Raw genomic sequence first — 17,350 nt, 5'->3', positions numbered from 1 at the left:
TCTGACCTCAGGAAGCAACAGCCCCTAACAATCCAACAGATTCTCAACTACCTCTGACCCTAAACTCCTCTCTTTTTTTTTTTTTTTTTTTTTTTTTTTTTCTTTTTAGGACCACACTTGCAGCATGTGGAAGTTCCCAGGCCAGGGTTGAATCAGAGCTGCCACTGCAGCCTACACCACAGCTTGTCACAATGCTGGATCCTTAACCCAGTGAGGGAGGCCAGAGATGGAACCCGCATCCTCACAGAGACAACATGGGGTCCATACCCCACTGAGCCACAACAGGAACTCCTAAACTCCTCTCCCTTTTTGTCTCTTCCTCCTCTCTGCTTCCTGGGAAACTCTGAGTTTAGACTGTCAGGACTTCTCTCCTGAGCTGTTATAACAGCTATTAAATTCTTACCCCTTCTAGTTCATCCTTTGCCCTGATTTCTGAATAATGAATACAGATAATGAAAACATAATAATAACACGAGCCTCTCCTAGGACTCAGCAACTCAAAAGCCTTCAGATTTGTGCACTGTCTTAAACCCCATTGCAGGACACTCCAGGCCACCATGATTGACCTGCCAGACACTCTTTCTCCTACCTGACATGCACTTTCATAATTCACACTAAGCTCTGATCCTAGCATATGCCAAACACTTCTCCCATTTTGTATTCCTTCCTCCAGCCTGGAAAATCATGTCTCTCAAACACACACACACACACACACACACACAATGCTCTTTTAAGGTCCAATTGAAGCCTCGCCCTTTTCCATTAAGTATTTCCCTAATTCTCCAGTTGAAATGCATTACTTCCCACTTGTCTCCAAAGTACTTTGTGCTCATATGATACCACGCATTTCATTATGCCTCATGTGTAAGGGCTACACACCTTAGTTTTCAGATCCAGATTCTAACCCCTGAAGGCAAACCACATTTCTGTTCCCTCTGACCTCCACTTATAGCTAATTTACTTTGGCACCTTGCTACGTGCTCTAATTCCTTCCTTCCATACTGCTTTAATAAGTGGCAACGGCACATCAGGCACCATTCTAACACTGGGCATAACAAGGCATTCTAATACTCGTGATTCATAAGACAAAGATCTTCTCCCCATGGAAGGTGCATTCCACAAGGATTCTTATTTATCCCACCATGACCCCATGACAAGAGGGCTACTCCTCTCCCCTTTATATTATTCTCAAGAAGGGCCACTTATCTGGTAAGCGGCAGAACTGGAATTCAAACTCAGATCTATGTAGCACCACATGCCCTGCTGAAATATTTGGGGAAACAAAAAGGCAAAGATTGGCACCTCAAAAGATTAAATAAAGTACCTCTTTAGGCACTGACCAGAGAGGGAAACAGTTAGATGTTACTGTTGAAAAAGCTATGGCCTCCTTTGCCATCTCTATATGCTCAGGATGTAAATAGAGAAACTGAGTCTTACACCCAAATGGGATCCTTGATATGAGGGCCCACATTGCTTTACTGCAGAAAATTGAACAGAAAGAAACACAATAATTGAGGTAGAGGTATCTACATACTTTATTCTTAAAATCCCCACAAGAACACGGCAAGGTACATAGTGCTGCCTTAATTTTTTATGGTAGGGAAACTGACCTGAGGAGGGGGCATTTTAACAACTGCCCACCACCCTATAGCTGTTTCTGGCATCATGTTCAAATAGAACTTTTATAAATGCATACATAGAGCTTGTATAGAGTGAATCATATTAAAATCTCTATGGAGAAAGTTGCTATTTAAAGGACTTTTTTAAAAGGTAGATTATTCAATAAATGGTAATTGAGTTTACTCTTTGCCATTTGGGATGGAAACAAGTAAAAGTAGGCCCTTATCTTACTTCTTATACCAAAAGAAGTTCCAGATGGATCAGAGATTTGCATGTAAAGCATGAAATCACAGACGTCCTATAAGAAGACATAGATGCATATTTTTTTGATTCTAGAATGGGCAAGACTTTAAAAAGGATAATACAAAACCCAGAAGTTATACAGAAAAGATTGACACATTTGATTACATAAACATTAGAGTTTTATGTAACAAACTCCAGCCCTTCAGAAAGAAGGCAAAATATAGTTCTTCACCAAAGAACTATTCTGGGGTTTGAAGTCCAAACCTGCTAGGAATACAGGACTGCATGGCTTGGCCTGTCTCCTGGACATCAATCTTCCCTGAAAACCTCAAGTGATAGTAGACAGCCAATCAAAACCAGGACTTGGGGAGTTCCTGCTGTGGCGAAGCCAGATGGGTGGCATCTCTGATGTGCTGGGATGTAGGTTGGATGCTGGCTGGCACAATGGGTTAAGGATCCAGCATTGCCACAACTGCGGCATAGGTTGCAACTGCAGCTCAGATCTGATCCCTGGCCGGGGACCTCATATGCCATGGGCAGCCAAAAAACAAAACAGAACAAAAAACAAAATCCAGAACTAGAGTGAGTATTCTATATGCCAAACTATTTCTTTCCTCGCAGGCTCAGGTTACAACTAATTCACAATTTACTACTTAGGGGACTTTAAGGCAGGAAAGTATGTGTTGTGATGTCGAGGCTTCACAAATGGGAAAAAAGGTTGTAAAAGGGAAACATGTGGCCTGTTGGACAGTCAGGGCCGGTTTGATGGCTCTGAGTGACCAGATCCCTAGGACTCCCTGCCACTCCTTCCTGAAGACAGGCATCGTCCTAGAAAAGGAAGAAAAAGGAATTCCCGTCGTAGCTCAGTGGTTAACGAATCTGACTAGGAACCATGAGGTTGCGGGTTCAATTCCAGGCCTTGCTCAGTGGGTTAAGGATCTGGCATTGCCGTGAGCTGTGGTGTAGGTGGCAGATGTGGCTCGGATCCCACATTGCTGTGGCTCTGGTGTAGGCTGGTGGCTACAGCTCTGATTAGACCCCTAGCCTGGGAATCTCCATATGTTGCAGGAGCGGCCCTAGAAAAGGCAAAAAGACAAAAATAAAAAAACCCCAAACAAAAAAAGAAAAAGCAAAAATGAAAAGGCAGGTGACATCTATTTGATGCCTAGGAGAAATGGATTTTCTATACAAGGTGCTACTCTGCTATTTTTTTTTTAATTGCAATGTAGCTGACGTACAAAGTTGTGTTAGTTTCAGATGTACAGCAAAGTGATTCAGTTTTATGTATGTACAGTTTTATATATACACAATTTTATATATATACAAAACTTTTCAGATTCTTTTCCATTATAGGTTTTTACACATGTTGGATATACTTCCTCTGCTATAGAGTAGATTCTAGTTGTTTATCTGTTTTATATATGTGTGTATCTGCTAATCCCAATTTATCTGTCCCCCTACCTTTTCCCCCTTGATAACTGCAAGTTTGTTTTCTATGTCTGTGAGCCTATTTCTTTTTTGTAAATAAGTTCATTTGTATCAGTTTTTTCCAATTCCATGTTAAGTGATATTATGTGATATTTTAAAAGATATTTTATTGAGGAGAAGCTATAATTGAGGTTATGGGTCTTCCCTTAGGAAAATTAGGTAATTTATCAATTTAGAAAACATTAGGAACTCAGAGGTCTGTAGAGGAATGTCTGTGAGTTTGTGTCCATTTGTATTTGCAAAATGCACATCCTTGTTAAGCTACTTCTTAAGCATGACAAACCTTAGCTTACTGGGGAATGAGCAATAGACTTTTTTGGGGGGGGGAGATTTTCTTAAATTATATTCTAATGAGAGTTGTTGAATAATGCTGAGGCTTTTTTTTTGTCTTTTTAGGGCTGTACCCTGGCATATGGAAGTTCCTGGGCTAGGGGTTGATTCAGAGCTGCAGCTGCCAGCCTACACTACAGCAACACGGGACCCAAGCAGCATCTGCAACCTACACCACAGCTCATGGCAACACTAGATCCTTAACCCAGTGAGCAAGCCAGGGATTAACCCATGTCCTCACAGATACAACTCGGGCTCGTTACTGCTGAGCTAGGATGGGAACTCCCTGCTGAAGCTTTATAATAAAAAGATAGGTGTTTGGGAAGGCCATTGCCCCATCTCAGTCTAGTCACTTTTGCTTTGTGACAGAACCTCAAGTGTTTGTGGCGTGTGTGTAAGAGGGTTTGGAGAGCAGCACAATCAAAGGGCAATAACATTTCAGGGCCCAGGCAGCTCAGTGGTAGGCATCCTTCATGGAGTATGACCCTGGGAGGCTGGCGGAGGGCATCTTCTCCTTCCTACTTCAAAGCAGATTACTGAGCTGTCACGGAACCCTCAAAATGAGACACAAGATGAGGAGACAAGGAGAATAAGGTGGATCATCACACCTGGAGCCTTGAATAAGCAGGCAAGGGAGGGAAATTCTCTCTCTCTCCAAGCTCTCATTATCCAGGTGGCACAGGCGAGGACCACCTTCATTAGCAAGTCAGGGAGGATGCGTACAAATGCTCACAGGAATTAATGGAAACTCTTGAAGACTGACACCGAGGAAAGACTGGAGTTAGGGCCATCAGTCTGGGGTTGGTGGGGGTTGAGGAGGAAGAAGTTGCTCTGACTCACTGCAATTTGTGTATAAATGCCCATCGAGCCTCACAGGTTGACAAAGTCTGAATGTTGTTACATTTTAGGGTTCCTTCCAGGATCTGTATAACTCCTATAATGTTATACACATATATATAACAATGACTAATTATTCCTTGTAAGAATTAGAGTGAATCGGCATTTGGAAAAGGTAGAGCTCTTGCAGGAGACCTAAATAGGTGTGGATCCTGTTGCTTTATGAATGCCAGTAGGTAGTGAAGAAAACGAAATTAAAAACACCTGACAGTCTTCTTTAAGGCTCCTGGAAAGGGATGAAGTGCTTGGCAAGTTTTTTAAAGAAGGAAGAGAAACCAGATGCGGCCTGACTAGAGCTTAATTATTTTGCATCCCTGGGAGAGATACGTATGGCAAAGGCATCTTTCAGCCCTGTCTTCTTTACCTTGAATACTGAATTTCTGTAGAGACTGAATCTCTTCCTGGATTAAGACAGGCAATGAATGTCAGACATGACCAGAGTCCTTGGATAAAAGATCACTCAATGGATTTAACCTAAGCAGGCCACCGGCCACCATATGCACATAAGCTCATGTTCTGGGACAGACGGTGGTGGAATCCATGGGGGGTGGGAACAAAAGGAGGTGTGTTCCTTAGGAGTATTACTGGGGGGAAAAAAAAAATCAACTCCTAGACACTGCAAACATTCAACCACTTAGACACTGCAAAAATGGCAGGTACCTGAAGCGAAATAACAGCACCACATACAACCATGACAATAACTCACATTTGCCCATTACTGACTCAGTGTCAGGCATTGTACGAAGCAGTTTACAAGCATTACCTCATTTAGAAAGTGAAGAACATTAACAGAGAGCCTCAGAAGCTTGACCTTGGAGGTCACAGATATCTTAAGTCACTTCGGTAAGAATGCCTAATGTTTGAGGACTCTTGAGCAGACATTTGCAAGTGTTATCAAAGGTAGAGTGACACAGGCAAAATTGCTAAATCATCTGTGAGCCAGAAAGGAAAAAGAAAAGGCTTACTTATTAAAATTGGAGACCCTATGACGGTAATGAAGATACAGATCAGGCTCTCTGTGAACAAGCAATTATTGGGACTGCCTTGAGCAGAACACTTCAATTAAAACTCCAGCTGCCAAAATAAGAACAGGTTCCTAATTCCCTCCAGCTGTCAGGATTTAAGGACAGGAAGCAAGGGTCACCCAAACCCACTGGGACAACTACAGAACTGCCAGGAAGGCAAAGTTCTGCCCTCAGATCTGGGGCTTCTGTGAAGACCTATAGGTGGCTTCTTGCCTATTACAAGGCTTATTAGCCTTCCAAGAAAAAAATGTGGGAATGGTGCTTAGAAAACGGCAACAAAATTTCCCTTATAATGGGTTATGAGTAGGGAGTGAGGCCACATGCACAAAGACTGTGGTCCAGAAGTAAACCCACCTTTAGTATTCCCACGGTAAAAGCACCACCTAGTCAGACAAGGCAAAGAGGTGAAGACATGAATTGGCCTTACCCTTCACCACAGCAGCCACTAGGTATGCAGAAATTCGAGGATATCACAGTGGATGCAAAGAGAACAAGGGGAGATTTGGGGTCAACTGGTGCAGGGACAGTGGACCCTAAGCAGTTATTACCTCTCAACCGCTCCATGAGCTACACCTGACACACTTCCTTTTACAAGAATCACATGGCTTAGGATTATGTAGTTTTAGCATAAAGGTTGGGCTCATACCCACTTGGAACTGTGCATGCAAGGCTTGCATTTTTCCAAAGGAAAGGAAAAGGTGGGTGTGGAAGGCAGTGGTTTGTGCCCCAAACAAAAAGGTGGACAAGAAGCAGCTGCATGGACGTGAACTTGCTTCGGTTTATTCAGAGGGCTTGTTCCACACTGGGCAAGGCTGGAACAGTTCCTGAAGTTCTCCCCCAGCCCCTGTAGATGAGACAGACTCCAGCCTATGGAGACAGACTCAGGAGGAGTCCAAGGCCTCTGCCCTCAGGGATGTTCCAAATGCAACTCCAAAGATGAACTTAAACATCTTAGAGAGTTTCACTGCTGGGTTAGGAGAGAGGTTGAGGAGAATGTATTCCTAAGATCAAAATGTTTCTTTCTATAAATGGGACTAAGTGGTGTCCAGGTAAAATAGCATCAAAGAGAGCTGCATGACCCTTCTCCCCTTAGGGAAGAGTTTGCAAGGATTTTATTGTTTGGAACTAACAAGATCATCTTGAAGTCTCTTAATAAATGCCTAGGTCTTCAAGTCCCATGGCCTACATTCTTCATGGCAGAAGAGGGAAAATGGGGTTAAAAAAGTGTATAGATTTTAGCATTCTGGATAGATTAATTAAACCTGACCGCTGTCCAGACTACTTGCCCTAGACTGCCTACTGGAAGGAACATCAGTGATTTGCACTGTCTGTTGGAAGAGAGGCTTGTCAAAAGCCCATGACTAGAGGGAATTAAGAGAGATCATGTAATGATCTGTGTATAATTTTAGTTGGAGAAATCTGGAAGTAGAATGACTTGTGTACAGATTGTGTTATTAACAAGCGTGCTTTGAAAACTAACATAAAATACTATAAAGCAGTAAGAAAATAACCAAAGTTGATGGAGTGATTCTGGGCTGTTATCCCCCAAACCTTATGCTCAAACTCCACGCTCAACATTTTTGCCACTTCGTTGTGCCTACTTCATTTAATGTTTTTCTTTTAACTGACACGCACTTTTTTTTTTTTTAAGGGCTGCACCCAAGACATATGGAAGTTCCCAGGGTAGGGGTCAAATCAGAGCTACAGCTGCTGGCCTACACCACAGCCACAGCCACCACCAGATCCCAGCCATGTCTGTGACCTATACCACAGCTCGTGGCAATGACGGATCCTAAACCCACGTGGCCAGGGATTGAACCCACATCCTCATGGACACTCCTCAGGTTCATTACCACTGAGCCATGATGGAAACTCCTTAACTGAGAAGCACTTTAAACTTACATACACTCTTTGAAAGAAGAAACTTTACATCATGACTTAAAAACAAACAAAAACCCCCAAACCACTTGCTGTATATATAAAACAAAACAAAAACCTATTTATGGGGCATTCCTGCTAGTGTGCAGCGGCTTAAGAATCTGGCATTATCTCTGCAGTGGCTCAGGTCGATGCTGAGGTGTGGGTTTGATCCCCAGCATGGCACAGTGGGTTAAAGGATCCAGCATTGCCACAGCAGTGATATAGGTCACAGCTGTGACTTGGATTCTGCTACTGGCCCCGGGAACTCCATGAACTGCAGGCAAGGCCAAAACAAAACAAAACAAGTATTTATGTAATAAAAAACCAAAACAGTGTTATTAAGCTCTAGCTAGATACTATTCATGCCAGAGGCACTCAGCCTCAGGCCTGCTCTCTTTTAGAAAGGGAGATTAGGAAGTGATAGATGTACGAGGACCAAATGGAAATTTTTCCTTGAGGGAATCGGCAGAACTGAGACAGAATTGCAAGGGGAATAACTTTCTCACGATGTGATGCAATGTCATTTAATGTTGATGTCTGGTTATGACTGATAATCGTCTCCAATGCCTCTTTTAAGCCCAAATCCCAGTTTGTACGCTGCACACTTTGGGAAACACAGCTCTTGACTCTCCCAAGGTGCTGTAAACCTGATCCCCCTGAATACAGGAGAAAGAAGATGGGGACTCAGAGAAAGAAGGTATTTAAAAAGTCTAGAAAGCAGATTAGAAAAATTAGGAAGCAGAAACAAATCAGGAGCAAAAAATGAAGATAAGGCAAAACATAAAAGCTGAGGATAAACTCATGTTTGAACGTAAACAAAGACCACTGACAAATGGAAGAAGCAAAGCTCTTTCAAGACTGAAAGTGGCTGCAAAGTGACCTCACATCCAGCCAAGATAACATGAGCAGAGATTACCCAAATGGGCATGTGGGTTAACTCTGTAGGCTGTATCAACTGTCCCTCGTTGCCCTCTCTTTTGAGAGGGATGGAGGCGGTGGCGGGGATTTGGCTAGCAAATACCTCTGACTGCCCACTGTTAGATCATCGCAGGGGTGAACTAGCTGGCTCAGGTAACAGGACCGACTGGCAAGTCAGTATTTCAGCTACTTCAAAACAGACACATTCTTCGTCCCTCTCCCTCTCTTCCCCACCCCCCTATCCTGGGGGAGGGAGGAATGGGAATCTGTCCAGTTGAATTTTACCTCTCAGCTCCTTTGCATGTGGAATGTGAATTGCCCATCACTTAATTTGTTTTCCTAGAGAGTAATAAAATGTAATTTATAACTAGGAGGTGCAATGGCCAGAGAGAGTGATAAAATTCCAAACCCAAAGCATTGGTATTCAGTACCTTTAGCAATTCCGCTATATAATCTAGTTTGCAGCAAGGCAAAGATAGGTCACCTGGGGCTCCTAGAATTGCCATTTACGCCTCAGAAAATAATTTCTAATGATTGGGGCAGGGTAAATAAATAGAAGACCAATAAAGCTCAAGGTAAAAGATACGTGTACATCACATCAGAAGCTAGACATCAGCTAACATTAAACGGTGTTTTGTTGCTTAAAAATTTCTACCACCTGGGCTGTAACAGTGACTCAACATAATAACCATAAACATACAATAATATACTTGATACATAAGATGTAAATACACACATTTTTAAAGCTTCAAAACGGTGCTTCTCAAGTACTGTTCCAAACGTGATTTTCTGAATTTTCCAAGATCCTTCCAATGTTGGTTTGTCCTCACATTGACAGGAGAGGCAGAATAAGCGTTTCCAGATTTTAATGCAAAATTTTTAAAAATCGCAGTTTACATTTATATAGTGCATCGCAGTTTATAGACTGTTTTCCTGTACATAAGCCATCCCCACCCAGTGTTTACCATGACCCTGTGAGGCAGGTGGACTGTACACAGAGGAGTTAACTGGTCCAACAAGGGTAGGTGATTGACTCGAGCCCATACAGCCAGTAAATGAAACAGACATTCGAAATGAGCACAGGTTGAAGCTGGTGCGATGCCAGCGGAAAAGAGGCTGCCTGTCTCCTCAGAGACCTCGCAAGTGGCCTTACTCCACTGAGTCAGCAGCTTTAAGATCCATCCCTAACTTGTCAGTAGCCAGCATGGTGCCCTCCAAGTCAACTGAAGCACCTGGACCAAAGCCATAAGGGATCAAAGGGTCCATCAGAAGGCTGGCTTGCTTAATGTGTGAAATGTTACCACCTTGTGAACTAAATAGAATGCAGCCGCTGGTGCACTTGCGGAACCCTCTCCCAGTAGCAGAATCCGGTGGGCTGACAAACTACAGTCATAGAAGGAAATGATGAGCACGAGAGGGGGGCAGACACTGCAGAATGGGCAAGGAGAAAAATGTACTCACTTGCCCTGACACCATGACCCTATCATTCTTTTTGCCTCCATTATTACCAGCACTTATTAGCATCAACTGTCTCACTCCAGAAAGGAGGAAATTTAGACACGTGAAGATTAACTTGCCCAAAGTCACACAACGAGTGTGAGAGACAGGATTCAAACCCTGGTCTATCTGTTTCCAAGACTCTGGGACCTTCTAGAAGGGAACATGGTGGTGATAGTGGAGAAGGGGGAAGAGGAAGGAGAGGGAGGAATGAGCAAGGAGGGGCGGGGGAGGAAAATGAGAAGGGGGAGAGGAAGGGAGGAGAGGAAAAGAGAGAGAGAAAAGGGATCCAGAAAGCAAGCAAAGGGGAAGAGGAAGAGACACAGAAAGAGAGGGAGGGTCTCTAATGGAAGTCACCTCAACATTTCTCCGGGCACCTCACAGTAACAGGTGTTAGCACAGCAGGGCCAGATGGAGAGTGAACAGCGCTGCTGGGTCTGGGGAGCAAGGCTGTTCTTCTGGGGGAGAGGTGGTGAGGGGTCCAAGGGGACAGCCAGGCAAGCATTGCACAGGTAGTGTGCAGACCTTCCCCCAGGTGTGGAGAAGAATGGACTAGGGAGCCATGTGGGCATCTGTAGAACAACCAATTGCAAGAAACAGATTGTAGAGCATCCCTTAGAAGCGACTGCATCATATCACTAGGCCACTAATTTGGGATCCTGGCCTCACTGATTATTTTCTAGCTTAAATGCATTAGCAATGAAACTCTCTGAGCCTCAGTTTCCCCGGCCCACCTTCCCTATCATACCTAGTATTTCAAAGCACTTACTAGCCCTTAACCAGCACCATGCCCAGTGCTCTCTCTACAGGCTCTGCTGTTTTGAATACTCATAACAACGTTGTAAGTCACAAATAAATTACCATTTGCTTGCTCTGTAAATGATTAAAATGAGCCTTAGTGAGACTACGCATCCTGACTGAGATGGAATTAGGGTAGCTTTGTTATAAAAATCTCGAAGATTTAGCCTAAAAGTGTTTTGAGTCAAAGAGTAACTTAAAAAAATCTAGTCCATGGGGCCACTGGAACCTCAGGAGGAGTAAAGTATATATTTTTTTATTTCACTTCCAGGTACTGCCTCTCCAGATGATGGTGTTCTCACACTTGAACCAGAAGCACCTGCTCTAAGCAGAAAAAGAGTGGGGAAAGCATTTCTCCTGGAGCAGGTGGGGACCTATGAGCTTGCAAAGAGTAAACCTCTCTATGGGTAAAACCCCATGTTGAGGGCCAGCTTGGTTCCCTTTGAGTCTCAGCTTCTGGGCCAGCAGCCATCGGTAAATTTATTTAGTAGGATGCTTCATGCAAAGTGGAAGACACTGAAATGATACACTCTGAGATGTAGGCCTCTCTAGAGGTGCCCTTTGGTAGTGGCGTAGGTCTGCCAGACAAGAAGTGGCTCAGGATTTGGACTGAAAGCTTGCAACAATTTTCTTGAAATTCTTTTTTAAAAGAATGAATAAATACTCCATGACTAACATATAATTTTATGAGCAGGAATAGGGAACCCTTATCCCTTCCCCTTGTGTAATTTTATAGCTTCTACATTATTTTTTAGAGGTTTAAATATATCATCTCTTCAGGACCTTGTAGATTTTAATTATCAAAGCAGCTACATCAGTTTTTACCAAAAGCAGAGTGACCTTATTTTATGGCTAAAACAAAGCCCAAAGCTCAGTCCCATCAGCAGGCAGTTAATAGGTCATTCCATAAAGATTTATCTATACTTTGTGCACAGAGAAGAATTTCAAATAAGCTAAGTCAAACTTATGGACTCACTTATCTTTAATCACTTTAGGCAAGTTGAGATTTACTTCAATTAGACTTACAGCCTGGCTAAATGAGTTCTGTTTCCATGAAAACTCCAAAAAACAAAAAAAAACAACAACAAAAACCACTGCCATTAACACAATTTAGAGAAGTGTAAATTCAGCAACTAATTTTAATATACCTGCAGGAGAAACCAAAACAATAATCACGTTCTGTTTTGTTCTCGCAGAGGTGGCTTTGCTGTGGGTTAGAGAAACAGGCAGTATTTCATAATTGTATTTATACACCTGCCATAAGAAAATACTCCTCCAGGAGTTTCCATTGTGGCTTAGCTATTATGAACCCAACCAGTATCCATGAGGATGTGGGTTCGATTCCTGGCCTCACTCAGTGGGTTAAGGATCTGGTGTCGCCACAAGCTGCAGCACAGGTGGCAGATGCAGCTTGGACCTGGCATTACTGTGGCTATGCGGTGAGCTGGCAGCTGCAGCTCCAATTTGACCCTTACCCTTGGAACTTCCATATGCTGCTTGTGCAGCCCTAAAAAGAAAAAAAAAAGAAAGAAAGAAAGAAAAGAAAAAAGAAAATATTCCAAAATGAAAGCAAAAACTTGTGGACAAAAATAGTTGGAGGGAGGTGGGGCTGTGTGGAGGAGAGAATGAGGGCGCTCTTCTATTATCTCTTGGATTCGGCCACAGCAATCTCCACCTGTCTTTCAACTCACTCTGCCTGTGAAATTCTGGAGAAAAGAACAATGTGCATTTAAAACCCTCGCTCTCTGCATCTCTATTTCCACACCCGCTATCCTCTTCCCTCAGAAAAAAATCTGTTGTCAGTGCCTTTGCTACGATCCTTTTTCTGGTGTGGTTTTTCTCTCTGGAATAAAAGCTAAATCTGGAAAGGTCTTGGCCACAGCTCACTGCATCAGTGACTACCTCAAGGCCAGCTGGGGACCCACTGTCTCAGACTCTGGCCAGTTGCCACAGATGCAACTGCTTTGCTAAGTAGATTCTCGTCACCACTAACCTCATGCAGAAAAATGAAAATGGGAAACGCGGTGATATTTTATTCCGTTTCCTCCTGCTCATTCTAGGAAACAGAACCAAGGCAATGTATGCCTGGAATGAAACAGGGCTTTTCTTAGCAAATATTCCACATGCAGAATCAGTACAAAATTCAGAGAGTATTCTAAAAAATAATGACCAGGCTTCATCTTTCTATCAGTGAGATGGGAGTGGAGGTGGGTTGTAAATGGCTGACACTTAGAAAAGAAGCCGCATTATTCGTGTTTTTGAAAATAAGCACTCAGATGCACGTAAGCTTTACAAATTGCAGTGTGGTCACGACAGAGCGGGTATCCTTCAGGCATGTTTTGGATGAGATATGAGGCAATGTGGCTGTTAGGATGTTTTGAGATCTTTTAAGACTATTAGAGTTTTCTGCAAAATCAAGGATTCTTCATCGGCAAGCCCAGAGCACCTTCCTGAGGAAGGGAGATGAGCTGTCGCCGGGCCTCAAAGTGAGAAGGATATTAAGCACAAGTGCAGTGGAAGCGGTTCCGTGTTACCACCTACAGCCTACACCCTGTAGCCCTGACTCAGTGACCACATGGCCTGATAATCTGCCGTATTCCTGGCTCTCTTTTCCCCCCAAAGCTCATGCTGTTGGTTAATAAACTCTTTCATCTGCTTGGGTGGCTGTGTCCCCTCCATGGGGAGCATGCTGAGGTCTGCACGCCTAAATAAGCAGAGAGAGGCGTTCCTCCAGTGGAATCCTGCCATGAAATCTCAGCATTCTCTCCACCATGCAAAGGGCAGGGGCCAGCCTCCCACCATTCAGATGTCATGTGAACCGGCAGTAAATACCACCCAGATTCCTCAGACTGAGAGATACTGCTAAGCTCAGGGACCAGCAGAACTCAGCCTCAGGAAACTGGACACCAGAATGCAATGGGAGGTCAGGATGGGGCCAGACCTGCCAGGCCAGTGGGGAAAAGGGCTGGCTGGCGTCTGACAAGGCGCTTCAGCGCAGTGGTTATGAGTCCAGGGTGTGGGGTTAGACAATCTGGTTCCTTCTAACCAATTCATCTTGGGCACATTCCTAAACCTCTACGGTTTCAATGGCAGCCTTGAGTTTCATCTCTAACATGGAAATAACTATGCTCTGACAATTACAAGAGGTAATATGTACAGATTATCTGCCGTAAGCACTTAATACATGCTAGATATTATCATGAAAAGCAAAGCATATTCACAGTATCTGTAAGTCAAACCACTGCAATGTATACACCTTAAACAGTGATGCATGCCAATTATCTCTCAACAAAACTGGGGGAAGACTAAGTGATAATACACTATTTTTTTAAAAAAAGGTAAAACAGGAGTTCCCATTGTGGCACAGCAGAAATGAATCTGACTAGGAACCATGAGGTCGAGGGTTCGATCCCTGGCCTCACTCAGTGGGTTAAGGATCCAGCGTTGTCATGAGCTATGGGGTAGGTTGCAGATGCGGCTTGGATCTGGCATTGCTGTGGCTGTGCTGTTGGCTGGCAGCTGTAGCTCCGATTAGACCCCTAGCCTGGGAACCTCCATATGCTGTGGATGTGGCCCTAAAAAAATAAAAATAAAAAAGCAAAACAGACATAGATTTTTCAAATGGCGTCGGATGTGTCACTGACGGTTCTTTGGTCCCTGACCCCAGGTTTTCGAATGGGGAAGAAGTGCACTTTTTTTTATTTTTGTCTTTTGTCCGTTTAAGGCTGCACCCGTGGCTTATGGAGCTGGGAACCTCCAGGTTCCCAGGCTAGGGGTTGAATCGGAGCTGCAGCTGCCGGCCTACGCCACAGCCACAGTGTCGTCAGATTCGAGCCACATCTGCAACCTACACTGCAGCTCACGGCAATGCCGGATCCTTAACCCACTGAGCGAGGCCAGGGATCAAACCCGCAACCTCATGATTCCTAGTTGGATTCGCTTCCACTGTGCCATGACAGGAGCTCCAAGAAGTGCACTTTTAGCTGAATTTTAAATTGTGTCTTTTACTTCATTCTGCAAATGTTGATTTTGTGTTGGATTAATTTCTGTGCAGAAGAGCTGGTGTGAAAGCAGGCTGAGATCTCAGTTGGCCATTTTCCCTTTTGCTCTACCTGGTCTCTATAAGTTGTCTAATGAATATTAATGAGTCAGAATTCCTAAGTGTCTACCTGAGAGAATGGTGGAGCAGTGACCTCTGACCTTTCATCCTGTCTCTCCTGTTTTCCGGGGTTTTGAGAGTGACAATTGCAGTCCTAACATCATTTTCATTAAATAAAGAGACAAAATTAGGAAAATGAAAGGCTTGGGTGCACTTGGCCTTGCCGCTTTTCTAAACGTATATTCACTATTCACATTCACTTTGTTCTAGGCACTGTGCCAGCTGCTTTCCTCATGCTCTATCCTTTAGTCACTGCAAGAACCCATGTGGAGGAAATCTTAGCTCGACTTTCCTGAAGACCAGAGAAGTCCAGCAGCCGGCTCCAAGTTTCACAGCTGCAAGTGGCAGCGTCCTAATCCATCATTAATTAGATCTAATCATCGATTTATGCCTCAAATATTTCTGGAGGGCCTACTATGTGTTATTCACTGTCCTAGATGCTGAGGATGCCATGGTGAGCCAGACAGACCCAGTCCTGGTCCTCAAATGGCTTCCAGCCTTGAGAAGGAGGCTGATACATGAACAGACAACTGTAATTGCCCGTCACCATAAGGAGGCAGTGGGGGAGGTCGGGGGCTAGGCATTCTAGGCAGGAGGAGCAGCCTCTGCCAGGAAGCAGAAATGACCAAGGTGTTTTGGGGGAACTGTAAGACACGCACTGAGATGTTAAGTGTCTTAGAATAAACAAAGGCCCAGGTGGAGGCCCGTGGGCCCTCTTTGCTTGGGGAAAGTTAGGTTGAGCCTGAGTTTGTCAGACTGCGCTGTCTTCCAAAGCAGTAGAGAGCAGATCACAGGTCCTAAGGATGGTGGTATCATGGCTCTGACTCGAATTTTCAAAAAAAAGAACCAAACTCCAGATTTCTTCAAGGTTGTTCCTATGTTCCATGCCTTACTGTGAGCTGAGGGGCTGCCCTGACCAGATCCAAGGCATCAAATTCACCAAAGACGTGACCAAGACACAACACAGGCCTGTGGGCCCCGGGCAAGGCCCCGATGCATCTCTCCTAAGACCATCGGTTGATCCCCCACACCTGACACTCTGCCAGCCTCTGATCCTGGGCTGCACAGGTACCCATTCAATGAGTTTTTGTAACAACCCTAGGGGGTTGGAGCAGTTAATACCAACGTTTCAGAGAAGGAAACTGAGGCACAGAGAGCTTCACAGTAAGATCCCTAGGCTCACACAGGAGTAGGTGCTAGAGCCAGCATGTAAACCCAGGGCAGTGTGGCCCCAGAGTCTGCGTCTTACTCACACTCCTGTACCCCCTCTTCCCTCCAACTGTTGGAAGTTAAAGTTCCCAAAAGTTCATGAAATCATCTATGTACCTTATGGAAGATAACCCATGGGTCTGTTCTCTGGCAGTAAAACAGATTAAAACCATTTACAGGCGCCCTCGCGAACCAATCTGCCAACCCCCATCCCCAGTCCTTTCCACGCATTCCCGCTCCACCTTCCCCCAACAACAGGACGTTTGTAAAGCTTGTACCTTCATGCAGCAGCAAGCAAGGCATCCCGCCGAACCTTGGCTCCCCAGAAGGAGAGTCACCGCCTGCATGAGGGTGTTTTTTTCACCCAAGCTTGAACCCTGGCTCTCTCACAGAGCTCCAGAAACCCTCCGCTTAAGGTGGATTGCCACGATGCTGAGCACGCCCTTCGTCTCAGAGAAGCATCTTGGGAGCAGGGCGGGGGGAGGGTTCCTTACATGACTACATCCTGCCCCAGGAGATTCTCATTTAGTGGCTCAGGGAGGAGCTGGGCCTTGCAGATTAAAAGAAAAAAAAAAAAAAAAACTCCCTGGGTGATTGTGGTCCACAGCTAGAATGGCAACCCCTGGAATTGGTCAATCAGGTGGGACGCATTAATCTCTGTTAATCTCTGCTTAGCAGAGAAAGGAGAAGAATGCCTGACACCAGTGATGGTGAGGAGGGTGATAATAATAAATGAGGTGAGTTCCCATTGTGGCTCAGCGGGTTAAGAACCAGACTAGAATCCATGAACATGAAGGTTGCATCCCTGGCCTCACTCCCTGGTTAAGGATCCGGAGTGGTGGCAAGCTGAAGCATAGGTCACAGATGTGACTTGGATCTGTGTTGCTGCAGCTCAGATTCTACTCCTAGCCCGGGAACTTCCATATGCCCGTGTGGGCCGAAAAAGAAAAAAATAAATAAGTTGAATGAAAGAGTGAATGAAGTAATGCTTCAATGGAACCTTGGTGTTTAAATGCTCCCAGACTCTTTGATTATTTCATTTGAAGGAAACATAGTTCCCCGCCTTTGCTGTGTCACAGTCTCGTCAAGAGACTTTTACAGAACGTTACAGAACGTTACCACTTGGGACCTCTGGGCCCCTTACCTATGGGGGGCCAACCTGCATAGTGGACTTGCAGCTCTGTGCCCCTTGGTCCCTCATCCCTCCCTCCAGCCTTTATTCACTTGTGCTCCTTGTTCTTTTGTC

At 44.5% G+C, this 17,350-nt stretch overlaps 1 protein-coding gene across 2 annotated transcripts in view; it reads right to left on the bottom strand.

Moving 5' to 3' along the window:
• Positions 1 to 17,350, bottom strand: part of VTCN1 (V-set domain containing T-cell activation inhibitor 1) — a 194,301-nt gene that overhangs the window by 176,834 nt on the left and 117 nt on the right. For both annotated transcript variants that reach the window (XM_021089976.1, XM_021089974.1), the window contains exon 2: positions 16,383 to 16,654. Coding sequence is in view for 1 of the 2 variants with exons in the window: in XM_021089974.1 (XP_020945633.1) it covers positions 16,383 to 16,407 (25 nt within the window). In the remaining variant the exon portion in view is untranslated. The remainder of the gene's footprint in view (positions 1 to 16,382; positions 16,655 to 17,350) is intronic.

This window comes from Sus scrofa, chromosome 4 (assembly GCF_000003025.6).
Source record: "Sus scrofa isolate TJ Tabasco breed Duroc chromosome 4, Sscrofa11.1, whole genome shotgun sequence".
Taxonomy (NCBI): Eukaryota; Metazoa; Chordata; class Mammalia; order Artiodactyla; family Suidae; genus Sus; species Sus scrofa.
Note: the sequence above shows the minus strand (reverse complement) of the source record. Positions and strands in the feature narration are given on the sequence as shown.